Source organism: Cyrtonyx montezumae, unplaced genomic scaffold (genome assembly GCF_038088225.1).
Source record: "Cyrtonyx montezumae isolate F1298 unplaced genomic scaffold, pur_monq_1.0 scaffold_8, whole genome shotgun sequence".
NCBI lineage: Eukaryota > Metazoa > Chordata > Aves > Galliformes > Odontophoridae > Cyrtonyx > Cyrtonyx montezumae.
In genome coordinates this window covers 95,777,508-95,804,906 of record NW_027072089.1, presented here as the reverse complement: position 1 = coordinate 95,804,906, position 27,399 = coordinate 95,777,508, and the positions used below count along the sequence as shown (strand labels likewise).

General features: G+C 39.1%; 1 protein-coding gene across 1 annotated transcript in view; it reads left to right on the top strand.

Annotated features, from left to right (window-relative positions):
• Positions 1-16,762: 16,762 nt before the first annotated feature.
• LOC136058900 (golgin subfamily A member 4-like) overlaps positions 16,763-27,399 on the top strand; it is a 37,358-nt gene continuing 26,721 nt past the window's right edge. The window contains exons 1-6 of the mRNA XM_065752683.1: positions 16,763-16,945; positions 17,453-17,536; positions 18,352-18,499; positions 24,273-24,451; positions 25,480-25,611; positions 26,637-26,792. Coding sequence (XP_065608755.1) covers positions 16,844-16,945; positions 17,453-17,536; positions 18,352-18,499; positions 24,273-24,451; positions 25,480-25,611; positions 26,637-26,792 — 801 coding nt within the window. The 5' untranslated portion in view covers positions 16,763-16,843. The remainder of the gene's footprint in view (positions 16,946-17,452; positions 17,537-18,351; positions 18,500-24,272; positions 24,452-25,479; positions 25,612-26,636; positions 26,793-27,399) is intronic.

The following is a 27,399-nucleotide window of genomic DNA, read 5'->3' as shown; positions in this document are numbered from 1 at the left end:
CTCGTTGAGTAAAGGAGGGAAATTTTCCTTAGTTTTTCTCCTGCTGTTAATATATTTGTAAAAGGGTTTCCTGTTCTCCTTTACAGCAGTAGCCAGCCTAATTTCAAGCTGGGCTTTAGCATTTCTAATTTTCTGCCTGCAGATCTTGCCCAGTTCTCTGTGGTCACCCCAAGTAGCCTGACCCATCTTCCAGAGGACATAGACTCTCTTTTTCTCTTGGAGTCTCAAAATGCTCAATTTTTGAGCATTTTCAGCAAGTTCACAGATCTTATTCCTCTCACGTATATATTTTTCACATGGTTGTTGATGAACCTTTTTGCTCATTTTTTCCTTCAATGAGCTCAGAACAATAACCGGGCACCACAGATGAACATATAAATACATAAATAGACTGCTAAGCAACCATCAAGCCAGACACATGGTAAAGAAATGTAGTATTAGATATCCAGCAGGCTGCTTAAAGCAGTCTGCTCTTCGTACACAAGGATGAGATGATTAGGTAGTTGTTGTATGTGTTTGTTTGTTTTGCTATTATCTGTTCTGCATAGTTTACAACTCTCATTCCGTTGCTGGTATAGTTTTGCACTTGCATTACTGACAATGACTACAGAGGCGGTCGTAATCTTCTGGAACACTGACATCTTCTGGTAGTTGGGAGTAATGACGTTTATACAGAAACCTAAAACTGTCAAATCAGGCTGAAGTCATACTCTGAGGATTCACTAAGTCCAGCTTTGTTTTTTAAACCGGCAGGGTTCTAGTCACATTAATACACTTAAAGGATGTATCTAGCACAACTACTTTTTATACCTCCGTAGCTTGCTGTAGGGGCCCTGCTTTGCATGGGAGTTGGACTTGCTTATCTCTGGAGGTCCCCTCCAACCCCTTCAGTTCTGTGATTTTGTGATTCTTCTCACTCTGTAAGGTGCATCCACAAAAAGTTGTCACCACTTTCACTGTACTATGAGATAATGTGTGGCTGTTAGAAAACTTTGTGCTGAAATAAAGATACTTCCTGACTGATACTGACTACCTCTGCACCTGTGTATGTTCCATTGCATGACTACTCGATAGCAACATTCATATTTTGAACGTTATGAGTTGTAAACACTGCAGTTACAACAAAATGACACATTCTCTAAGCTGTCTGTAAAGAGCAGCAGTGTGCATTGTAAGCTCTGGTCAGTAACTCCTGTTGTTTGGTTAGGACTCCTTCTGCTTACATTTATGTTACTACCAGTTCACATTAATTTGTTCTTATAGCAATTCCTTCTACATCAAATAAGATTAAGTAGGAGTAATGGTAATGCTTTTATCAGACATTACATTAACAATGCGATGACGATTTAAAGAAAAATTCAAGCATTCTTGATTGCAAACCTTTCAAAAAATTTGAACCAGCAGAACAAGTTATCAGAAATGACACATATGTGACACTTCCTTAGGTCTTTCCATACCTGTGATGGAGGAGTGGATTGAAAGAACTAACTGTAAGCAAATTCATACATTTGTCACAAAGTACTTGGAATTGAGGTGTGGAAAAAGAGTACTCAAAGCCACATTCATAATTCATCCCCAGGGCTTTCTTGTGACTTCCACAGAGCTGCAATAACTTAAAGAGAGCGTTCTGAAAATCAGGTTAGGCTGACTGAAGGCCATTTCTTGAACACTTTAGCTGTCATTAGTAGCCAAGATAAGTTACTGATTGAGAAACAGAGTCGCTTGTTAGCTATCTTGAAATAGCAGTTAGTGGGATTACTTCAGTTTAAAAGTAAGCAAATTGCTCCACAAAGACCTGAGCGATACATTCCTGAGTGACGTGAAATAAGAACTCTGGCAATGTAAAGCTATCTAGCTTTTGGCTGCCTCTGTTTCTCCTGCAGTCGTGAAACTCAGCACAGTAAGTCAGCAGAAAGTTATTTGCTCTTTTGTCAGTTCAGATTTCTGCACAGTCAACACACAGCAATTGCTGAGGGAAAGGCCTGACAAGCACTGGCTCTAGCACAAGGTGAGGAATGGCACTGCAGGGATATGTGGGCCCCTGTCACTGACAATTAGGGAAGTCTAGACTGCTATGAAAGCACAGTCTTTTACGTTAATGCTCAGTTTCCATTCCCACGGAGATACATTAACAACTGCTACAGATTCACTTGGGAACAGACTTTTATTCTCGATTATCTACCATATCCAGAACTGTGCAGAAATACATTTATCTTTCACTGACTTGCCCTCTAGAAAGAAAGTACTATTCAGTTACATAAAAGGTATTGTAACCCAGAAGGGGTGGGAATTAATGTGATTCCAGACAGTTCCCCCCAGGACCTGATTGAGCTTGAAGTAAATTCTTTGTATATTGCAATGTGTTTAAATCAACCTTGCCCAGGCGCTACAAAATTTGAAGGTTTATGAACATATTTTGTGGAATTATCAGATATATCTTCAGAATTTGAATAGGTATGTTCAGAACACAGCAACTAAATGTTCCAAGGAAACAATACAGAGCTTGGTTTCATGTTTTGTACATTTTATGAAGAAATGAACAAAGTTATAAATGATAAAAAAAAAAAGAAACCATTAAGTAAAAATGACAAAAGTAAGGGCAGGCAGTGGCAATAATAGTAGAAGACATGATGAGAGAAAGGTTGAAAGACTTGACTTACCCCATTGATATCTGAACAGATAACCCACCAGGATAATGATGCCCTATGAGACAAAAGGCAGCTGTAAGCTCTGCTCTGCTTTTCTATCTGATGACTGTATGAGTTAGCTTCCTTTTAATCTGCATCAAGCCATCAAATTCACACAGTATACTTAGTGACATGTTTAAAATTAGAGTGTAATTACACGTGCTGCAGAGACTGGGCAGCACTGAGAAAAAGCACAGAGGTGTGGGAATCAGGGATCTGTTGGAAGACCGGAGGTGAGGCTGGAGGTGCAAAGGTTAGAGTATCCCAGGCAGTGCCCTCACTTACTGCCTGGGAATGCTCTGTGTCAATGCAAGCCAGCTTTAGAAGGAGTTGAGAAACCATCAGGCCTAAGTAGCAAATTTTTGCTTTTTAAAGCTACAGTTAAATATAATCACCCACTCTACCTCATTTCCGTGTGGGCTGCTCCTCAACATTTTTCCCCTCCTCAAAAGTGACAGAAACTCTTTCCTAGACCTCTGTTTCCAAGTCGGCCTATACAAAAGTATCACAACCGGTCCTTCAGTTTATTTTCTACTAAAGATTCCTTTTCTCACATGCAGCAAAAAATCAGGAAAACCTATATATGTATTTGCTGTGAATGCATCTTGCTCATTTTGTGGTCAGTGCAGCAAACTAATCATCTACATACTTTTTTTTCCCTCAGTTTACTTAAGGGTGACAGCAACGTATGTCAGTGTAAATATGTCAGGATGCCTGTGATTACCAGGTACACTGTTCGCACAGCGGTGGGATATAGAAGGATCACGGTTCAGCATTTCTTGCAAATCCCATCGTGTATTTCTAGCTCTCATATGACATCACAGGCAACACGGCAGTTTTGAAATAATCCCACTGTTGGAGAATGAATGGCAGCTGCTTGAACAGCTCTCTGTGTCTCACTGAGGGCACACATCCTATCTGTAAACAACACACCTCAGGTGTGCAGATAGAAGAGGACCCACAAGGTTTCAGGAGGTGGCTGCCAGCAGGCAGGTTTTCAGCCAGCTGCAGAATCCAAGCGTGTTTTCCAAACCCTCACACACCCAGCAACAGGCGCGTCAGAGAAGAGCTCTGTCACTCGACGGAGGGTTTAGCGAGCTCTGACTGGCGCTTCAGTGAGTCACAGGATCACAGGATATCGCGAGCTGGGTCATCGGGTTCTGCCTCCACACAGGACCACCCGAAATCCAAACCCTAAGTCTGAGAGCGTCGTCCAAGCGCTCCTTCAACTCTAGCAGCCTGGGGCCGTGCCCACTGCTCTGGGGAGCCTGTTCCATGCCGATTCCCTCTCACATCCCGGCCCTGATTCGCCGCACCACGCATTGCTGGCCGCCGATTCACCCACGCTCCATACCACCGCCACCGCGCTCCCCTCCCGGTCCCGGCCCCACGGGGCCTCGGGCGCGCCTTTAGCCACCCCCACAGCCGAGCCGAGCCGAGCCGAGCCGAGCCCGGCAGCGTATTCCCAAGGGAAGTTTGTGCCTCGCTGCGCTCCGTAGCGCCCCGAACTCTCGGCTCCACGTTGGCCGCGCAGGCGCAGCGCCGTGCTCACCTGCCGAGGGCGGGGGGACGAATGATGAAGATATGTTTATAATGAAATGAAGATATGTTTCATATTGAAGTGCTGAGCATTCGGTTTGCTGTGTTCACAATCTCTGTCTGGTAGTGGCCGTGGCCAGGAATGCTGTGATGATTTCACGCATGTGCTGAAGCAGAAATCTTCTCTGTGCCTGTTTAGATTTGGGTACAAAGAGCTTGACAAGTTTACTTCATCAGACTTTGTGCTGGGACAGATACGTGGCTGGACAGCTACCTGTGCAACCTGCTCTAGGGAGCTGCTTTGGCAGGGGGGTTGGACTCGATGATCTCTAGATATCCCTTAGAGATCCCTTCCAACCCCTACAATTCTGTGATACTGGCAGCCCGTGCCTCTTTGGGTTTTTGCTGGGTTAGGCATCCTTTAAACCTTGGAACTACCAGAGTAGAAGTGATGTGAACTCATTATGGTGTGGATGGCAGGCTGCAGGCTGAAACTGCGCTCTTCTGACAGATCAGCTGTCAGCTCCCTGCGCCTGGGCTGAGTGTAACATGATGCATGGGTGATCTGAGTTGTGTGGTCTCATGGTTTCGACCCTGCTGATATCCAGCTACTTAAGTTTTCTTTTAATTGCTTATTTGTCAAGTAAGGGTGGTGCTTCTGGAGATGGAATGCCTGCAAAGCTCTTTATAGTTTGTCAAGTTTAATTACAAGCCCTTTCATATGTATTCATTTTAGGTCTTCTCTAGAGTGTTAAAAATGTATGGTTTTTTCATGGTTCAGACTAGCATACTGAGTTGGCATATGTGCTGAATTTTCAAGTGCAATTGAAAGAGAGCTGCAAAACTTACTTAAAAGCAGTCAGATTACAGTACTTTGTACACAGTATTGTTGCCCAGTCAGCAGCACAGTCATACGTTAGTATACTCACTGTGTGTGAGTGCTTAATAGAAATAGATGTTGTGGAGAAATTTGGGCCCAGGTGGATGTGGTTGCATTTCTTTATTTCTTTCTCGCATCCACCAGTGCCCACCAGTTCGGTATGTTGTAGTCTTTACTTGGCTGTTAAAGTCAACACTGACAAAGCCTTAAGATAAGTCTTATGAAACCTAGATACTTTCACCTGGTCTGCAGTGCTGTGCAACTCAATGGTTGACATGATGAGCAGACAGAACAAGAACAGATTTTTGTTTGTGTATGAAAATTTTCTTGTGGTTGTTATTTTTCGATTGATCTCTGGTACTACTAGCAGAAAATTGGCTTTGAATTTGTTCCTAAAACGGACTGATCTGTTAGCTCCTTGTGCCTCGTTTCAAAATAGATTCTGTAACTGAGGAAGGAGGGCAAAGCTACCGAGGCCTGTAGAGTGCTGCGAGCCCCGCCAGGCTGTAGGAAACACCTCTGTTCCCTTGCTGTTACTGGATAGTAACCTGAATGCAGTTTACTTATGCATACGTTCTGTCATCACAGAGACTATGGGCTACCTCGTAGTGAAGTACTTTCAAACCAGCTTTTCCGGATACTTGAAATTTTTCGTTCTGTGGGACTTGGATCTGTGTTCATTTTTGCTCTTTTTGTTCCTGTGCCCTGTCACAGGAAGGCCTCACTTAACCATCCCTTCTCAGGGACACAGGACTTTGTCAGCTGGTCTCTGGCTGTGTTGTCTGAGGCTGTGTTTACCAGCCTAACACTCACTAAAGCTGCTGGTGCCATTTCTCCCATCATAACATTCACCTGAACGCTATTTCTCACAAGGTCTTTGTGGGCCTTCCTCTTCCACGTGAGCAGCTGGCAGATGGGGGCTAGATGTCTGCATCTGAAAGCCTGTCTGGTGGGGGACATGTCAGCTTCTGACTGCTGACATGGAGAAAAAAACTGCTTCTGCAGTTGCAGGCATCTGTTTGATCTTCCAAACTTGAGTTCCGGAATGGTTCCGTTTGTTACATAGCCTCAATTGTCCCTCCTGTTGCCATGGTAGTGCCCCTGGCTCAGAGGCTCAGAATTGTCCAGAGGGCTGTGTGTGTGCAGCAATAACAAGTGCAGAAGCCCCCGGGTATAGAGGAAGGAGAGGCCTTTGTACTCCTAAACGGCAGCTAAATGATGATGGACATTCTTGAATTTCTTTCACGCTGTTTGGTGAGAAGATCTCTTCTTCATACAGCTCGTTTTAGGCTAGACAGTGGGTGGAAGAGGAAAGCAGACTACTGGCAGGACTGCATTGCTGCTGTTGTTCCAACTGTGTATCGATCTGGAGCAGGATGTGGAGCTATCGTGGCAAACAGTTATTTGGTTCTGAATGGGATGTTTGAATTAAGGGGAGTTATGCTCTCAAGAGGGGACTTTGTAAGTGTTTGGTCTTGCCCGTAACTGTGACTGATTTTGATATAATCGTGTATTTTCTGTGATACTGGACTTTATTGCTATCCAGATTTGGCAAAATGAACCTATGGGCTTTGGCAGTATTGTGAGCGTAGTTCTTCTAAAGATTTCTCTCTTTTTTTGGTAATATATTTTCAGTGGACTGATAGCATGATGTTCGTGATATAGAGCATCCAGCTCAGTCTTGAGTCTTGAGGTAGGCATTTTAAAAGGAGGAATTTGTGTGCTCAACCTGTATGACAGTGCTGCCACAAAGCGTGAAAGGATTTGAGACTTTTTTTCTTGGTAACACTGTTAATTCTGGTCCCGTTATATGTATCTGTTAGTTTCTTAGTATGTAAAACTTGCTGATATTTTCACGTTCCTTACTTGAACTTACTTTAATATTGAAGTCCTCTGAGTAAATGTTGGAGGGTGAGGCTGGCAAGCTATGCTTGGGTTGGCTTGGCTTGTTGCAACCTCTCTTAGCGTGTAGTTGTGAAATGTCTTTGAATGGATGTTCAGTACTGACAGGAAATAGTTTGTACTGGCATCAGAAAATGCGTCATGTTTTGCCACTGCCCTTTTCTTTTGCTTAGATTATTTTCATCGGTCTTTTAGAAAAAGTTTTTCTTCTGTCAGTTTTTTTATTAATTTCTTAAAGTAATCACACGGTACTCCTTATTTAAACGATCAAACGCCTGTCAGTGTGGAAAACTTCCGAGGCATAAATAAATATATTAACACTTGATGATTTATTATATACTTTTTGTATTATGAAGCTTGAGTTTCAAGTCTGTGCCAAGAGCACCACGGTTGCTAATAATCAAAATAAGTATTTTGTTGCATGCTTTCATGGCTGTTTCATGAAACGTTTTCTGCTGAGACTTTGTTTGGGGAACTGCTGTCACAGGCAGTATAGGGAGCTGATTTTGGTTTCATTAAAAGGAAGATGTACTCAGGGCTTTACTGACATGTAATAGCTAGTAATTGTTAAAATAAATGACAGCATGGAATAGTTAGTTCTGAATTGGTAACGTTATTAGTTACTGATATGTGTGATCTCTGTATAGATCCCCCACAGGTCTCCTTCACTGTCTGGCAAAAGAAGCAGATCATCTTTGTTGTCAGAGTGGAACGATGAAGGCACTTTAACACCAGAACAAAAGGTCAGTTGACAACTAATTTTGTCTATTTTTTTAGCTTTAATATATACTTAAAAAAAAAAAAAAAAAAAAAACCCACCAACTTTGTTTTGATTGACTTTTTCTTTGTTTCTCACTCTATTTCCTGTGCATTCCTACACAAGAACAGTCATAATTTATAGGTTAAATCCCGTAGTGTTGAATGCTACTGAAGTGGATCTTAAAGCTGTAGCAGTCAACTCCCAGATTAAGAAACGTTTACAATCCTTCTCCAAGGGTTACTAAATTCAGTAAACTACTGTGACATAACTTACGTTCAGGGAGGTTGTTTTTCTGTCCCTTTTGTTTGACAAGTTGGGAGAGTTCTGTTAGCTGTTGGAGTAAACTGAGGCAGAGTAGACTAAAGTATTAAAGTGAACCCTTATGAACGTTTCTAAGCATACTAGTAATAATTATCAAATTTCAAAACAAACAAAAAAAAACCCCAAAACCCACAAGAAAACACCAGCCTAAATGATCAAGCATAAAATATGATTAAATGTGCAATGGCTTGCATAAACAAACTAGAGACAGTCTGCACTCATTCTGGTTTAGATGGAGCACTGTGGTTTGCTTGTTTTAATGGACATATTAAAAATAAACTGCAAAAGACTGATTTTGAGAATGTGAAAGTACACTGGTGCAGTAAAGCAGGGAATGCTGGTCATTCTCTGAAACTCGTCAGAGGAGATTGTAGGCTCCTAGCTGTGAAACAAAACTTTCTGGATTTGACTGGGGAAAAGAGAAAAAGATACGCTTTCTTCCAGTGGACCCATTTATTTCAATTTTTAACTCATTTTTGTCAGGAGGTAACCAGTTACCCTGAAATTTGGCATAGACTGTTGAAAACACCACCAGTGATTACAGCTTGACAGTTTATTTTCTGCAGCAGTAGCAGGAACAAGATGAAGACTACCTTGTGGTTTGGTTTTGTGCTTCAGAACAGCAGTATTAGGTTTTCTAGTAAATGTTATTTTTTCTGTACTGCTGCACGTACGGAATGACTCAATTTGTCACTGAGAGACCCTTCCTTTTAACTGGGGCTCCGTAGTGTCAGCAAGCAGTGTTTAACCCATGACAAATTATGAAGCATTTTAACAGAGTACTTTGCTGTTTTCGTTTGTTTTTAAGTGCGTCGAGACATCTACTAGAACGTGATAAAGGTTAAAGGAGCGATTTGGCTAAGGCGGTTGGATGCTTTTAAGCGGCCAAAGCTTCGTGGAATCTGCTTGGTGAAGCTGTGAGACGTAGTGATGTTGGTGTGACTGCTTCACTGGATTTTGTCTGTCGTTGACTTGGCACCGCCAACAAAATATTTTCCTGTTTTCAGTGACAAATAACAAGGGGAAAGACATAAGTGGTTATGCTCCTCTTCCCTTTTATGATACAAGTATTTGTCCACTCAAATAGCGCAACTTACTCAGTGAGTCAAACTCAGAGTAGTTTTCTTTAACTTGTATTTAGTTTTGAAAATGGCTGCTTCTGTTCCCCATCTGAAGAATGTTCATGTTTGTTATGGTTCTATGATTTCTGTTGTATTATTAATATTCCACATCATAACATTATGTGGAGTATTGGGAGTTAAAGAGTTAATGCTCCAGCTCTGTGGATCATCGATAGTTCCGGGTGTACCTGTCTCAGAAGAGAAGAAGAACTACATTCCCCAGAGGACTTTGCGATGCTTTGCATGTTTACATATTTCCGCCCAGAGGGAAAGATAAAAACTGTCTGCGGTCACGGGACTCTCTCTTCCCTTCGGGACACAGCTCGGCAGTGGGTGTTTGTTGCAGCCATCCGCCTTCAGTGTTAGCGTAAGGCCTTCGGTTTATCGGACACTCTCTCTCTTGCTCATTTTATTTGATCCATTTGCCTCAATTCCAATTATATTATATTATATTATGTTATTTTCCTTTCTGATATCTATTTAGTAAATTAGCTTTCCTCCTCAGATCGTATCTGCTGTTTTGTTCCTAGGCCCATCTCCCTTCTCCTTTTTCCCTTTCCCCTTTCCCCTTCCCCGGGGTGTGGGCCCGTGGGTCCCCTGCCTCAGTTGTCACGGTACTGGGTCAAACTGTCCCGCAAACCGGTGACAATGTTCTTAAAAGCTTATCTTCTTCTTTAATTGATTTAATAAAAAATATTAAAATGAGTATACCCCATTTCTCTTCACCATTCTAATAACATACTATCATATATATATATCTCAATGCTTCCTGCACTGTTCATCGTTCCTGCCTGTTTTGCCTCCTGTTACTTCATTTGATTTTATGATGCCTCAGTTTGTTTTTTCTAGTTTATTCTTCAAGAGAAACAGGAGAAGCATAGAATGCCCCACAGGGAATGCCAGGTTTTGCTGGAAGAACATTATCGTGCTCTAAATACAGTGATTACACTTGGAATGATGAGAGAGAGAGAGGGAGAATTAAGAGTGGAAGCAGAGTACTAAAGTGACCTCAGATTTATAGTTATCCCTTGGCATAGGGAGTTGTTATGAGCAATTTTATTTATGAAACACATTCTGTACTTAAAATTCTGAAATCCAGCAAGGATGCCGAAGAATAAAACCTCTGCTTTTTAATGAGGATTGTTTTCACGTCAAATGGAAAGTTTTACTAAAAGGAAGATAAATGATGTGAAAGCTTCTTTTCACAAATATTCCTCATAAGTATTTAGACTGGTTAGAAGCAAAAAGTGTGTCACGTGTATTTGTGGAACCTTCCTAAAATTCAGGTCAGTGGCAGTATTTATCGTGCTTGAAAGTAGAGGCAGATACTATGGACCATCTCTGAAAATATACATACTAATTACGTGGTAGGAGGAGTGCATTTTAAACAATGTTCTTGATGTCAGTGGTGTTAAAATCACTATATATACAGTTATATATATATACAGTTGTCAGTGGTATTAAAAAGAATCGAGACTAGACAGTATTTAATGCTCTGAAAATGTTTGGCTTTGAAGAATGCTGAAGTGTTTCTGTAGTACACGAATAATCGCTAACCAGCTTACAGAAAGCTTAAACAGAACTCGCTGTTTTTCGGAGTTCTGGTGTGTGTTTTCTCACCTCTCATCTATTGTATTTTAGTATGTATAGACTAATAGATACTTTAATAGGTACATGTTTTCAGAGTTCTGGTGCTACAATATCAAGCCTACAGGTATTGCATGTGAAAACTTTGATGTAATTTCAATAGTCTTAGAATTTAAAAAAACCAGAGTGAATTAAGATTGTAGCTGACAAAGTGAATGTGATCGGGGAATTACAATAAAACCTGCAGACAGATGTTCTTACTTGATATTCTTCAGTGATAAGTTTCTGGTTTTATTTTTTTATTTTTATTTTTTTTATTAAGAATGCTTTCAGATATTAAAAACTTGTGCACTTCATTCAGGGAACACTAGCGTTAAGTTTCTTTTATTCCTACCTTCTTTCTTCTCCAGCTTCTGTTTGAATGAAGCCATGGCTCTCCATAGAGGTTGCAGATAAGCTCTTTTGTTTTCTGTGTAAGGAAAAAGCAGAAGTGTCTGCTCGCAAGTAGCCTGCAAAATATAGCCTGAATGTGAGATAAAAGCATGTATTGATACTTAACCTAGGACTTCTTCAAGCAAGTTGTTGGACTTAGTGTCATTCGAAACAGATCTGCATGATTAAAACTGAATTCCTGCTACTTCCCGTCTAGTAGGGGTTGGTTTTCAAATTTCAGTCTGCTACTGCATCGATTCTTGAACAGCATTTGAGGGCAGATGCATTGATTGTGCTCATTATCTTCCCTAGAGGTTCAGAATTTTTTGGTTTCCTATGAAGAAGGGCTGCTGCAAAAGTAATGCCTCCAATTTTGTTATTTTGGCCTGCTATGTCAGATGTGGATTTTGTTGATGTGGGACAGGGGAGTGGTGACAGCAGCTTGAAAGACGAGCCATGTTCTGCACAGCCGTGCAGCTTTTTAATTTGCTCTTTCTATTAAATGCTGTTGTTGTGTTCTTTGTATCTGTTGTAGCTTCCATGGAAGCTACATGGGAGACATTACTTTGGGAGCAACACATGACCTATGTAGTACCAGTATGACTTTGCAAGTCATGCCCGCCCCGTAAAGATAACAAAGGTAGTTTGGAGCCACCAAGGGAGAGCAAGCAGCTGATAGCTTGCTGTGTAGAACTTGTCAGTTGTTCAAATGTCACTCGCATCCTCAGGAGCGTCATGGAAGTAACAGCAGAGCACTGTCTATTTTGCTCCCTTTAGAGCTAAAGATAAACTAGCAGCGGACTTCTCAGTCTTTTTTTATGTATGCTGTTTAGATATAAACATTTTTCTAGCCTAGGGCAATAATAGAGCAAGACAGATAAATCTGGAAATGTTTTTGGTTTGCTACCTTTGTTAGTGCTACGTCTTCTTTCTATTCATCCCATTTGAAGTACTTCCAAATAAACGCTGTCTTGAAGAAGTAGTGGTGATTTTGACTGTCTCTTCGTTACATGCCACTTTAAAACTGATGAGTTTTGGAGGCTGTCTAATCTTAATCTAATTCTTATCTGGAGCTTGTTTTGTATGGCTCTTGATGCGTGCATGGATTTGTTTAGATAGCTCATGAAAATAAAAGCAGATGAGGAAAGGACTGTTCAATTTCTGTATTGCTTCCTCCAGAAAATGCAGTTCTGAACCTGTAGATTGAGACATTTTTTTAACTGTTGAGAGAACTCTTGAACTTTGAGTTCTTTCTCCTGTGTTTAAAATCTGTGAACACAGTAGGAATGAGGCATAAAAAGATCACTATGAATTGCACAAACCTATAAAATATTTGCGTAAGGTTGGCAAATTACTGTATTATTCACAGCTTTTCTGTCTTTTTCCACATTGGGCAAATAAACTTTTTTCCTTCTTTTTTTTTCCTATTGCTGGCCAATTACTTACTCTTGTTTGTTACACCTGATATCTGTGGCTCCTTGAGCAGGATGAGTAAATGGCCTTTAGTCAAGCTTGTAGTATAGTGCCATTCCCTTTACCGTGCAGATACGCATGGAAAACTGCACACACACAATTAGAGAAGCTTCTTAGCATTGATATACTAGAAATGCATGCACACCGCAGTGTATGTACCTGACTAATGAGAAGTATGAATTTGCAAGTTTGCATGACAGCATGTTCATCTGAAACCCTTTCTGAAAGGAAATAATGACTGCCTTTGACAGTAAAACAAGTGTTACATGCATGTAACATGCACTGATGCAACTACTCCCATCTTCAATGAACAGTTAAGATTCGGGTTGTGCTATAATGCCATTAAATTGTCTTTTGTTTCCCAGCCTACTAAGAAAGTTCTTTGATGTAGGGATCTTACCTGCTTTAGTTTAGGCATCCCATTCATCAGCGTCATCGGAGCAGAAGAAGATTTGAGCATGGTAATTCTTCAGAGAGAGGAAGAGTAGCAAAAACTATAAACTTGATTGGTTCTGTGTTTCAGACAGTCTTTAGAGAACAAGACTGCTTAACCAAAACCAGACTTGAGGGCCAAAGAAATTGTATTTCTGAAGTTCTGAAGAACGATTAACTCTTCAGTGATACACAGTACTTAAAGAAGTGTAGCATCACTTGGTGTCTTGGTTTATTACTTAATTCACCTCACTTACAGCTTTATCTGAAAAGTAGAAATGTTTGTTGTTGGTCAGTAAGACAAAGTAAAAGGTCTGTATTATGATGAAAGATCAGCAATATCACTCTCTTAATTTGGTACCAGAATTAAAAGTGAGTATGGAATAGAGAGTTGATTTACCCTGGAGCGTGTTTGAAGCATAGAATGTTGGAAGATTTTAGTAGGTTTTCTCTAAGAAGCTTCAGGGGTGATTTGATGGTATCCAGAGGATTAGAGAACACTTGTTAAAAGATGGCTTACGTCTTTGCAGATTCTGTTTCCAGCGTTCTTCAGACCAATTGGATTGTCTACTTATCCAGTTTTATTGATTGCATCAACTGGCATTAGGCTGATGTAGTGCTAATGAAATGTTAAACTGCTAAAGTGCTAATAAACATAGATGTACACTTTGGGAAGTATTAGGTAGTGTAATTATAAGACTTACATTACAGGCAGTGCTGTTAGGTAACTATATCAACGTAGCAGGTAAAGAGTTGCTGGAGTAAAAAAAATATGAGCAATTACTTAAACATTTTCAGTGTTGAGCACTGAACATCTGAGAGCAGAGGTTGGGTCCATTAGTATGAAGATAGAGACGGTTTTAGAAGTGTTACTTAGCCAATACGTACCATTCTTGGACAGTGATTGTCTTTTAAAGCAGTTTGAAATGTGAAGCTCATCTGTTGGTTACTGGAAGTTAAAGATCTTACAATCTAACGTTCATATTGTTTACTGTTCTGCTTCAGACAGTATTGTTGTCTTCCACCTGACCTAATTTGTAGGGTTTGTTCCTTCCCTTTTGTGCTAGCCTTGTCTTCTTGGCAGTAGGCCCAAGCAACAGCATGGTAATGTAGTGATGTTCTTACTTCAGGCTTCTGCTTATCATCAGTGAAACTCAGCAGTATTGTGAATTGCTTTCTATTGTTTGTGTAAAGTAGTAGTTGTGGTAGGGACCTGGGAGCTGTATGGCAGCAAACCTAAGTAGTGTGGCATAAGAAATAAGAAAGCTTATATGAAATCAACAGTGTAACAATTGGTAATGTGTGTTGGTTATGCAGGTGCTGGTATCTTGGATATGCTGATCTTTCTTTGGAAGAGTTGCATGCAGTCCCTGTCAATTGTCTACCAACTAGTTGGAATTGATTTTTAAAATAAACTCTTTTCATTGTTTAAGCTTCTTTGTTGACTGTCCCATATGGTTGGCTGTGGATGGTTGTTGTTTTTTTTCTTCCACTGTACTGTTTAAGTCTCCTACTAGAACCTAATTGCACTTAGATAGACGTGGACTTGAGAGCATGATTAAAAACAGCAGTTCACGGATGGCTGTCCAAATTTTTTATTTCAGATAAAGAATAATATCATATTTTTTTTGTCTGTTTGCATAATTTGAGGGATTTGGTTTAAGCAAAATAATGCTGTGGTGAAATTGCACGGCCTAATATTTTGGGAAGTAAGCATTACCCTACTATTGCTAAGAAATGGTAATTAGAACCATTCTCAGGAGCTCCAGATGGATCAAGAAGCTAAGAAACATCTCCAGGAGGAATTTGACGCTTCCTGTCAAGGATCCTGTTAAGGATCAACTTATTAGTGCTCTGCATACTCAGCTAGAGCACCATACCAAAGAGATGTTTTTAAAAATTAATTTTTCCTAACATTTTTTTTATGAATCTCCTGTATTTGAGTGTCCATGTTGTAAATGTTGTTGTGTTGTGAAGCTTGAGAATGTATGATTCTCTAGAAATTAAGTAGATCTCTTTAGAATACCTTTGAAAAACCTCATTCGTGTTAAATACAGATGTTTGATCTCTTTAATGTCATTGTTACCAAGAATGTAACAGGTATTTGAGCTAGAAATGCTTTTGTAAAACGCATGGATTTTCCTTAGTTGATCTTTGTTGTTTCTCCACTCATAATTATACTATTTTTGCTGCTTGAAAGCATAATTGTGACTTTAAAAAATGCTAAAAATAACCAGACGAATGTTTCCTTTCTCTGCTTCCTGGAAACTCTTTTCTTAATTTTCTCTTATTCTGCAAATGAAAATGTGGTCATCTTAGAATCCTTGCCTTTTAATGGAAATAACTTTTTGTTTAGGTACCATTGCTGAAGCAGTGCTTACAGAATCGTCAGACAGGCATTGAATTACCTGATCCAAGTCAAACTAAAGAAATGAATGCAGAAAATAGTGTGGAACCAGGGAGCAGTGGTAGGTACTGGGGCTTTTTTAAGAGGTCTTGATTTTGAGGGAATATGCTTGCTATTATTTATGATGGAGTAGAAGAACATAAGGCTCAACGTATTTTCTAGAAAAATGCTTTTTCTGGAAACAGAATGGCACCTAGAGGACACAGTAACCATTCAGTGTGCTGACTTTCTATAGGAATTCAAATCTGGTCCATCTAGCCTCTATAAGCAATGTTAACATTAGTATTGCTGTTCCCACTTCAAATTTTCAGAAGATTCTGTCTCCCATAAGCAAGGAACTAACTCTAGGGTTTAGAAGAGGCAGTTGCCAGTCCTTTTTGTTTTGTTTTGTTTTTTTCCAGAAAAAGTAGAAGGAAAGATGAATTTTGATATCTGAGCTATTGACCAGTCTCTTTTAAGTCTTCCTTTCATCAGGAGATATCTGAGCTCTAGAAGCCTCAGTGTTGTTCAGACTTGGTGATTGATGGTGAGATAACATATTGCTGGTATACCGTGGAAGTATCCGTCTCAATTTCATAGAAGTTAGGATTCAGATGGAGAGATGAGCATGGATCTTGAAATGATCTTTGTTCAGGATCGGCCATGATTTTTCTGTTTAGATAACGTGTGGTGTTAGAGCAAAGATTTTCCTAACCAGCATCATGTCTTTTCTAACCTTGTGCTGCTTAGGAAGTACCATATGCATTTAGTCCACAGGAATCAGTTTGGGATGTTTGCTGTGCTCAGGTCTGCTTCAGGATTGTAGTGTGTAAGACCCTATGGTCATGAAAGGAATGACTAGGAATGTGTCTGATCCTATTTTCCGAGCACCAGGACAGAGTATACGGATATATCTGTATTCTAGAGAAGAGAGTAGCTTTTCTTGCTATGAAAAGCCATTCATACAGAGAAGAGCATAGCTTAGAAAGATCCTGAATTTGGCCTTTTTTCTGCCTAATGCAATATTGCCAGCCTTGCTAGACTAGAATTAACGTCGAACCCAACACTGTGAAAACAGGACTCTGGAATGCATTTAAAGTAGACAGTAGGAAGTTTTGCAAACTTTGCACAACTTTTAATTTTAAAGAAATGTGAGTTAACCACCATGTGAATTACGGAAGTAGGTCTGCATTTTGGAAAAAGTGTGCACGTGATAATGTTGGCATATTGTCTGCAGAGGGTAATGAAGATTCTGTTAGAACACTGGAAACTCTTAATCAGAGGGTGAAGCGCCAAGAGAACTTGCTGCAGCGCTGCAGGGAGATGATTCGCTCACACAAGGAGCGCTGTGCCCAGCTCACCAATGAGAAAGAGGCACTGCAGGAGCAGCTGGAAGAGAGACTTCAGGAGCTGGAGAAAATGAAGGTAAAATGCTCTTGACTTGATGTCTAGCTGCAAGAGTACTGCCAGAATCCCAGTACTCGCAGAATTGATTCACAGGGCTCAAACATACAATGCTGCATTGCTAAGGTCACCTTGTAAGCCAAGATGCAGGTAGTGGAGCAGATGCCTTAGGTGTATTTCTTGCCCATATCACCATTGCAGCTCTCTCATTCACAAGAGACCCTGTGCCTTCCGATACCTGCGTTGTTATGGTAGCTATGAGGCAGCTGGGAATGTTTAGGAGTAATTTTAAAGCTGCCTGCTTTCATTTTTCTGAGCTTTGCTCTCTGCTTTATCTCCAAGGCGTAGCGCAGGGCTTCGTTGCTAGCCTGTTTAATGTTTTTAATGTAACAACTGTTCTGGTCATGTAACAACCTAGAAATCATTCTTTCTAAAAGCCAAACCTCAAGTGCTTGCCAGAAGGTATTTTCATGTGGATGGCAGCATTTAAAGCTCTTGTGAATGGGCTGTGTTTTTTTTTCACTTTAGGACCTTCACATGGCTGAGAAGACAAAACTGATTACGCAGCTGCGTGATGCCAAAAATATGATTGAGCAGCTAGAACAAGACAAGGTAAATAAGAAGTTTTCTATAAACTGTAGTATGGGAAGAGGAGTGGTTGAACTTGAAATATCTGACTTAACAGTGTTTGAAGCAGTTCTTAGTCAGCTGGTTTAGTTTGGCTTGCATCCAGTTTTAACAAGCAAATCATTTAAGCTGGCTGAGAATTTTATTATATAGATACTTGAAAATATTTGTCTCTTAGGTTATATGTAGTGCTGCAAGTGCATGTTATGCGGGACATAATTGGAAAAGGCGTAATAATAAGCAAGTGGACTCCCGTGGTTACACACCTCAATGCAAGCTGTAAAAAACCTGATGAGATGCATTGTACAGGAATTAAACACGCAGTGAAGTAGCTGTCATTTCTTAGGAATGTGAGGAGTTTCTCCACTTTTGTTCTTTGTAAGAGGTTTTTAATCACAGTTTTTACTTGGAGTAACTTTTGGTGGTGGTGTAACAAGCAGCATAGCTAGCACTCATCTACTGTGCTTGCTCTTTAAGGAGAAGCAGTAGTGCTTTGAGTTTGCAGAATGTATATTTCAAAGAAGAGTGCCTGTTCCAAAAAACAAATCATTTCTGATGGTCCTTGTTTCCTGGAGGAGTACTTCTAGCCACTAGATAAATCTTGTCTCTTCAAAAAAATTCCTTTTCTGATGTTTTTATTGGTATTTTCTGTTTTCTGACTTAGAAAAATACCATGATTTCTGATCGTGTAGTAACAGATTAAAGTTTATTTCTAACAAGGAGGGTGTCCTGGCTTGAAATTGTTTTCGATATGCATTTTATTTGTTTGTTAGCTTTTATCACAAGGACCTTTTCCATAGGGCATGGTAATTGCAGAGACAAAGCGACAAATGCATGAAACGTTGGAAATGAAGGAGGAAGAGGTGGCCCAGCTACGTGCTCGTATCAAGCAGATAACTACACAAGGCGAGGAGTTAAAAGAGCAGAAAGAGAAGTCTGAGAGAACTGGTAAGAAACGGAAGTTTATTAGCTTTCATATTTGATCATAAGAAAGCTTCAGCATGTTCTTTTTGCAGTTTTTCATCAGATGTTATTTGGAATGGTGTTAGAATATGCTTTTTTTTTGTTACGTTCTGCTGTGTCATCCCTGCTGACATCCTTGCGAACTTCATTTCCGCTCATAATTTATAACTTTTTTGTGTGATAGTCTACTCTTAGTACAGCCAGAGTGAGGAAGGAAGCTGCTGAAGCAGCTGTACCTTCTTGGTAGCAGAAAAGATTGACATAGAGTTGTATTGTTGTAATTCCTGGAGAGAAACTTTGGAAATATATATATATATTTTTTTTTTTTCAATTACCATGCTAACACCATCTGTATTTGACATAGAAAACATAGAAATTAATGCATAAGAAATTGGAAAGAATTAGAAACAGAAGGATGTGTTACAACCATAACAAATATTTTCTTTCAGTACTTGTAGCAGAAACGTTTTAATCAGTGACGATACTGTTGTTTCAGGCTTTTGTAACCTAGTATTTGTACAATTATTGCGCACCAAAGTATGCTGCTATTTGGAATTTGATAACAGTAGTTGCGTGTACTTTCAGTCAGTCCTCCCACCTTTTTGCACTGTATCTTACATTCTTAGGGAGACATTCAGATTGTTCTCATAGGCATTTAGAGGGAGTAGTTCACAGTCTTGACAGAAGCTGTGATGTGATCAGTTGCATAAAGAGTAAAGCATGCCATATGGTATTTTTTTTCCTCTGTAAGTATTGAGAAGTTCAAAGCTTACATCTACTGGCAGTTTATTTTAAATATATGTAAGCTGAGGTCAGAACTTTCAATTTTAAAAGTGGGTTCGTGATACGGAGGAGCAGATTCCAAAACCGGGAAAGGAAATGTAACGACGCACAAAGCAACGAGTGAAAATAACAAGTATTTTGATGGTGCCCTCCTTCCCTGTCCTTTCATGAGCATTTATAGCTTTGAAATCCATCTTTCAGAAATCACTGCATCCTTGTCTGAAATTGGATTTTGCTCAATTCTGGGAGACTAGAAAGCTTAATTACATTTTGTAAAAACAAACAAACAAGAAACTATCAAGGATATATCAAGAGTATTTTAACATCCCAGAGATAGGAAGTTACTGCTGATGTTGTGTGAAGCACAGCAATTTTTGAAGCGGTAGAAACCTTTAATGAGGATCTGATATCCGTGCACTCCTGTTTGTACAGTAATTTCATCATGTTTTCACAGTTGGAATCTGAAAATGCATTAAATACTATCTGTCTTTGTGGAAAAAACGACAACTGCAGTGACAAGGAATTTAACTTAGGAATATTACGAAGAGATTTGTGTGTTCAATGTTCGTTTTTATTGTTAGGTGCGTATGATAATGTTTATAATGCATAAGTGTCTGTTTTAAGTTCATAAGTTCATAAGTTCATAAGTTCATAAGGTTGGAAAGGACCTATAAGATCATCTAGTCCAACCATCCTCCTATCACTATCTCTACCCAACTACTAAATTAAGTCCTTAGGTTTTTTTGTTCTCTGTTAAGCATGCATATGCAGATGTTGGAACCTCTGATAAATTAGTGCAGTGAACTTCATTAGGTTTTCTATTCGTTCCAGAGAAGTTGTGACACACAGCTGAATTGGAGCTTAATGCAATCAAAATCACACTTCCGGCATTTGAAAAAAGACCATGAATATTGGGAAAGCTTGAAATTAGTTCTGTGTCACAGCCTTTGATTTTCACAAGTTCTGTGAAGTCGACAGCTTGAAGTATCTTGAGGTCTAACGTTGGGTTTTTTGACTGGTTTACACGAGGTGATTTTTGATTGTAGACTTGATAATTTTCCTTATTATGATACAGTGAAGATTTACTTCGTGCCATATTGTATTGTAGAAGTGTTACATTTCATCTACAGTATGCCAAAGTAAAGATAAGCAGTGATCCTTTTGTACTTGGCATTTATGTCAACCTACAGTACGACACTCGGACAAAAATTGATGTATTTTGTACTTTGTATTTTACATTTTGTCAGTGTCACGTATTTGGCTTTTTTATTGTAATTAAATGACAGTGCTGAAAAGCACTAGTATTGGATTTAGTACAAGAGAGAGTAGTGTCAGTGTAACGTGAATGCGATCTCATGTACTGAAAGATGCATGTCCTTATTTTGTGTGTGTTGTGTCAACTGTAACTGAGTGTCCCCAGTTAATGTTCAGTTTTTTTATAGTTAGAAGTTCACTGCATTGAAATCTCACAGAGCATCTTGTTTTTGTGCATCCACACATGCCAATAAGTGAATCATGGTGCCTTTCCCAAGCCTTGTATGAACAGGACTGGGGTAAGGGCTTTCTTTTCTTACATCAAACGTTGGGTACTTGGTCTGGGCTCTGAAAGCAAATTGTGTGCTTCTCAGGCGATGGCAGTTCATTAAGTGGAAGCAACTGCAGCTGTTATTGAATGCTTTTCAAATTGCGTACATGATCTGTATTTTCATTTAACAATAATATTGTTAAATTTACTAATTCTGTGACTAAACTGGAAATTCTTTGCATATGTCATCTTTGACTTCTCAGAATGCAGTTAACTGATGGCTTTACGTTCTGTGAAGTAAAATAAACAAGCAATCTTTAGAAAGTGAATTCCTATTTCTTCACTTTGCTGCTTTCTGCAGGTGACATTTCCTTTGCAAGGTTAATTAGTTTATGCTTTGCACCTTTCTGTGGAGAATAAAAAAGCCTCAACTCTGCGTTGAGAATCCCACATAGCTGAGCGAACCAACTAGAGGAAACAAATTCAACCTTTATTTCTCAAGTAGCTTTTTGATGAGGTGCCTGCGCTCATCCTTCGCTAAGAAAATGTAAACGTCTCTTGCTGTGTCTGTTCTGTGCTTTGTGCACAGTGTCCAGCAGTAGATGGCACTGCAGTTGAAGGTGAAACGTGTTTGTAGTACTGGCAAGGGTAATCAAGAAGCCTTTGCAAAAGGAACTCATGTTACGCAGGGTAGCAGAGGGAAGGAAAGGAGTGCTGGAGCTGATACTTAGGATTATTGTATGTGAAGCAGTTAACTTTCTGGCACGTTTTATAAAAATCAGTTTTGCAACCTGGCACTACTTAGACTGTGCTCAGGCTCTGTTTAATTTTATATTCTGCACAGGAGAAAGGCTCCCTCTTGGTCTGCTTTGGTCACGTGAATGAGGCCTTGCAAGACTTGTCTGAAGCTTTGTTGGCGTGTTTGTTAGCATTTCTGTTTTTCCAGTGAGTCTTTATGAGACCAGTACCTTAGAAAGAAGGATCTTTCCTCAACATTAGCTGTGCTGATTGGGAGGAGCACTGGCAGTGACTTTACTTACTCTTGGGATTCAGAATAGGTGTGCTTGGATAAAAACACAGGCTTCTTATTCCAAACTTTTATCCACAGTGGAATTAAAAGCTTCAGGAGATTAGAAAAGAATAGTAACAATAGTAATTTAGACTGTGTTCTCTCTCCCTGATGTTAGCTGTTCACTCATTTTAAATTTGCTTGTGTTATGCTACACTAGAATTAACTAGTTTAATCTAAAATGTCCTGTTTTGCTTAAGTGCTAAAAGTGCCTGAGAAGCATATAATTTAACTTTTACAGAACCGTGTGTGTTTGTGAAGTGTTGCTTCTTTGTGCTTTCATTCCCCCTTGACGTTTCATCCAGCAGCTCTGCCTAGTGTTTGCGGTAGCATCCTGCTTGCAGTTATGGCAGTGCAGCTGTCATCCTGCATGTTGCTCAGCTTCCACTCATCAGCAGTCAATCCTAGTGCAAATTTGAATCTTCTGTTTAGTGAGTTTGTGGGTGCTGGCAGATGCGCTAGATTTCCTTTTTTGGAAGGAAGAGATTTCTCAAATGAAAGAGATTTTGTTACTCGTAGCAAGAATCAGAAAGGGAAACAGGGAAATCTCTTGAAATCCGTTAGATGCAAGTTTTCTAAATCATACTTTGTAAAAGTTTGCAGGATTTTTTAGTTTGATGTGGCTGTTTCTGTCTGCTTTGGCTAGGGTTGAAGGAAGAGGAGAGCAGACACTACCAGTCTCCAGATGCAGCGGTGCAGCCTGCATTCATGGGCTGGGGCACAGCGGGAAGGAGTGGAGTCCTGCTGGCTCAGGGTGGCAAATGTCTCAGTGGGGATGATGAAGAACGTGCTTGGAAAAGGGGTGGCTCCCTTTCATAAGGAGCTCTAGACCTTGTGCATGCTGGCATTATACTTTACACTGTTTTGCTCTTGGACATAATCTCCTAGATTTTTGTAAGGAGTTCTTGACATACCTTGTAAGGAGGTATCCAGGTAGAATTAGGAATAAAAACCTGGGTGTGATTACGTGGTTTGGATTGTCATGGTCAGTAACAGACCTACTGCATCCTAAAACATAATTGTTGCTGTGAGGAGTCAGAGAAAAGCTTCCTTGCAAAACAGTTGGAAAAGGTCATAAATTGGATGAATGCAATTTTATGGACTGAAGTAACTTGGGAACAAACTTGTGGCATTGGTTCAAAAAGTGCCATTTGTTCATAAAGACTGGTTTCAAATGTTATCAGAAGATTTTGAATAGAAATTGTTATTCACTTCTCAAGTTCATGCCTGAATATTATTAAATATGGTTACCTGTTTGTATTTGTTTCACAGAAGATGATTACAGTAACTGTTGTGAATGCCTACTAAGTGATGGTGTATCAAGGAGACTAGGGATGCGTCTCTTTTGGGTTCAGAATCAAGTGGAAGAAGGGCGAGCATACTAAATAAAGTCTTCAAAAGTGATTTTGTATGTGTTCCCAGACTAATATCCAAGTTTCTGTGCTCTATGAAATTACAAATGTGATACTGGTACTGTGATTGCAGATTTTACAGAGTTAATTTCTGCAAAGAATGTACCCCATCCTATGCTGCCTTGAGACTGGATTTGCCTTTGACGTGCAGCAGAGGCTTCTCCTGTTCGTGCCCTTTTCAGGAAACAGGACTTCCCTGATAGTGGTTACTTCCTAGTCCTGTGTAAATCTGTGGAGATTCTGTCGTCGGTTTTAGTGAGGATTTGCTTTCTTACTGTGTTTAAATGATCACCTCAGAAGTGAATGAAATAGGCTTGAATGTTTGTTATCATAAGAAGCAGCTGTCAGGTTATTGCTTCCGATGTGTAAATTAAGAGGTGTTTCAGCAGACTTGCATTACTTCCATTTGTGTTCTTCGAAACATGTTAGAAATACTCAAGTTCTTTTGAGAACAAATGCTAATATTTTTTCCTTTAGATTTTTTTTTCAAAGTTTGGAAACATAAGAGAATCTTCACGAAGCCACATTTTTCCAGTGTCCGTTCTCAATGCGTTCATAGCAGTTTATATTGAGTGTAGACAGAGAAAGGATGAAATTAGCAAAACCCATCTCTACGCAGTACTGGGGAGAAGATTGTAAAGGTTATGCTGTGGGAAAGAAAATTCTGTAGTGAATAAAGTACAATGGTATTGTACATCAGTATTCTGTCCAGGAAGAGTTTTTTCATGGTTTACTAACAAGGGACAAAGTTATTTAAGTGTATGGTCAGAAAAGGAGCCCTAGTTTGACTTGCATGGTTGATACATAACGATTTGCAGGGAAGAAATAGAGGCTACTGAAACCCAACAGCATCCAAGACGTTTGCGGCCATTTATCTTTTTTTTTTTCCTTTCTAGACAATAAACTCATGTGAGTTCTTGATGGATTCCTAAGCTCACTAACATAGTATTATTATTTTAACCTTTACAGCTTTTGAAGAGCTTGAGAAGGCTCTGAGTATCGCCCAAAGAACTGAAGAAGCCCGGAAAAAATTACAGGCAGAAATGGATTTAAAAATCAAAGCAGTAGAAAAGGCAAGTGAGGAAGAGAGAATAAATCTTCAGCAAGAATTGACCAGAGTGAAGAAAGAGGTGGCTGAGATTATGAAGGTAAAAGCTGAAACTCACCGTTATTTCTGGTTTTTAACCTAATCATTAAATGACAAATAAGCTATAGTTGTAAAGTGCATTTAATATATCAGAGCTTTATTGTAGAATTCCAGTTTTTAAAACATTGTAGAAAACTTAATCTCTGAAATTAAAGATTTACTCAGCATTTAAAGTGAAATAAAAAACTTTGTACTTTTTCACTATCTGTTTAAAATCAGTAAGTTTCTCATTGTAAAGTGAATTCTGGTTCCATGGTGTTTAATAAAAAGTATCAACTAGAAGTACACTTGTGACTTTGAAGAGAGATGATAAGGATATATTCCAGTATTTACTATGGATGAAGAAATTAATGTCAGTGAACTCACACAACAACGCTAGGATTCTGAGCTCTAATGCTGAGTACTTCCAGTAATTACACTAACCTAGTAAAAGTTTTAAGAACTTGTTGCCAACTGTTTATCACTAAGTTAAGAATAGCTAAAATCGGCTTGATCAAAGCAAATTTCTTTCAGCTAGTATCAAACACGTGCTGCACATGTCTTGCAAAGCAGTAAATTTCAGTGCCTGTCTTGACATTTGTTCTGTTACTAATTTTCACTGATGCTTTGGGAGAATGATTTATTTAGATAATGTTATTCATGAGTAAAGCACATATGTAAGGTCTGGATAGCTGTTTAGTAGGTCAGGTGATGATACTCTTCTGGCTCATGAAATAGTGGGAATAGAGGGAAACTCACAGGCAGCAGCTTCTGTTCCAATTTGTTACTGCATTTCACCTAAAATTGTAAACAACAAGTTCACCTTTTAGAAGAGTCTTTAGAAAGTGTGATGTTTCTTTACAAGAACTGTGGCAAGTTTGAAAATAACATCTGTCAGGTCTTATTACTAGTAAGCATCTCAAATAACTGTTACTTACTAAAAGGAAGCAAAAGCTGTTTTCCTTTCTCTGCGCTGTCTTTCTTATTGAGAAATAATACCAAGTGTTTTGTTATTTAATTTTTTGAAATTAGTTTTTTGGTGATTCACAGAAGTCTTCAGAAGATCGTGTTACTGAACTGGAAAAATGTCATGAAAAACAAATGGCTACCAAAGATCAGGAGCTGAAAGAGAGATTGCAGGCCCAAGAAAAAGAGTTCCATGAGAAGATGAAGGCAGCTCTTGTAAGCATTCCTAAAATGTGTAGAAAGGCATTTCTCTAAGTGTGAGGAGGTGGGTACTAGAAGTCTTAAATCTGACCCATTCCACAATGGGAGTCCTAGTGCACTCATGATATGAGTGCCCTCTTAAAGTCAAGGACCTCAGAGACATCAGAGCATGAAAGATAAGCAGCTACGCTGATCCAGACTGAGTTAATGATAATCACTGTTGGTAATCACTTACAGCTGAATGTTCTGTAAAAGATTATTACTGTTTTTTTTCTTTAACTCTCTTTGTTAGACTTTTTTTTGTTGTTATTTTTTTTAATTTCTACCTCTGGATTAATTAGATATTGGTCACAGCAGCTGGAGAAAAGGAAGTACAAAGAACGAAGTTGCTAACTGAAAAGTATTTAAATTTATTATGTCTGGTTATGTTATGACAGACTTACACATTTGGTTGATCTCTGGAAGAAAAATAATCCTTGTAGGTCAGGTGTCAGGGATCACTGGGGTTCTCTGCTGTTTTCTGTAATCTGTAGCCCACTTGAGCTCATTGTGCAGTTTCACTTAGCAACTAGGTATTCTTTTGTGTTGGTCTTTGGTGGCTGGTGACTGAAACAGAGGATGCTGACTGTTCCTTCCTGAGCATATTCTTCTATTTGTTTTAAGGTTACTTCTTAATGATAAGAAATAGAAATATAAAAATCTTTTAGCAGTATTAAGTGGAGACAGATGTTTATTCCCCAGAGATGTTACTCTCAATAATAGTGACCAAACAAAAATGAAATGCTGAAGTTGAATTATGTTTGTCGTGCATTTAAAAAACAAAGTAGAAGGTAAATGGTTGCCTAGTAAAGAAAATGGAAATATAGATGATATTATGTAGATATGTCTATGTAATAGATACACAGCATGTGTTTGTATGTAGAGAAAATATACGTAATTACTATACGAGTCCTATTAACTTGTGTGTAAATTTCCTATTTTACTGTTTTTGAAGATGTGGACCATCTTTATAGTGTATTGTCTTACTCATTTTGATGCAGGAGAAAACTCAGAGTGAGTGTTTAAAAACCCTTAAAGAGCAAGAGCAACAGGAATCCCTAGCCTTAGAAGAACTAGAGCTGCAGAAGAAGGCAATGCAGTCAGAATGTGACAAGAAACTTGAGGAGATGCGTCAGGAAGTAGAGACTTTCAGAACTGTGAGTAAATGTTAAAGGAAAGGAAACATCCTCTAAGAATCCCTTTCAGTATGTTCTTAATAAGTTTACAAATAATGTAGATGTTATATGATCAGGTTTGGTTTAATTACATCTTGTTTTAGTAGTGACCAAAATGTAATGTAGTAAGCTACAGCTTGTAAATTTTTTACAAGATCTGACTTCAAAATAGAGCAATCCATTCACTTTATATCGTGGTGTAGGATATAAATTGGTATTCATCAACATAGGTTTTATGTGCGTGGTAGAGGGGAGCAGTGCTTTGATCTGCTTAATTTATGGGTACTGCTACCATACAAAAACTTACAAAGATGCTTGAGTGGTAAAAATTGGCTTAATTTTTTGAAGTGTCTTTTGCTTTTTGTCACAGAAAAGGTCATATTTTCTGATAAGGCAAGTTTGCATGTTATTCAATCACTCTCGAACTTGAAGTTGTAGATTTTGCCTATGGATGAGTTTCAGCTTTACAGCAGCAATTATGTAAGAGAGGGAATTAAGATAAAACTAGTATATAGGTATAAAGCCCAATAGTCCTTGTAGACTCTAGAAACCTTTAATCCTATTTGTTCTTTAAAAAAAACAAAGAACA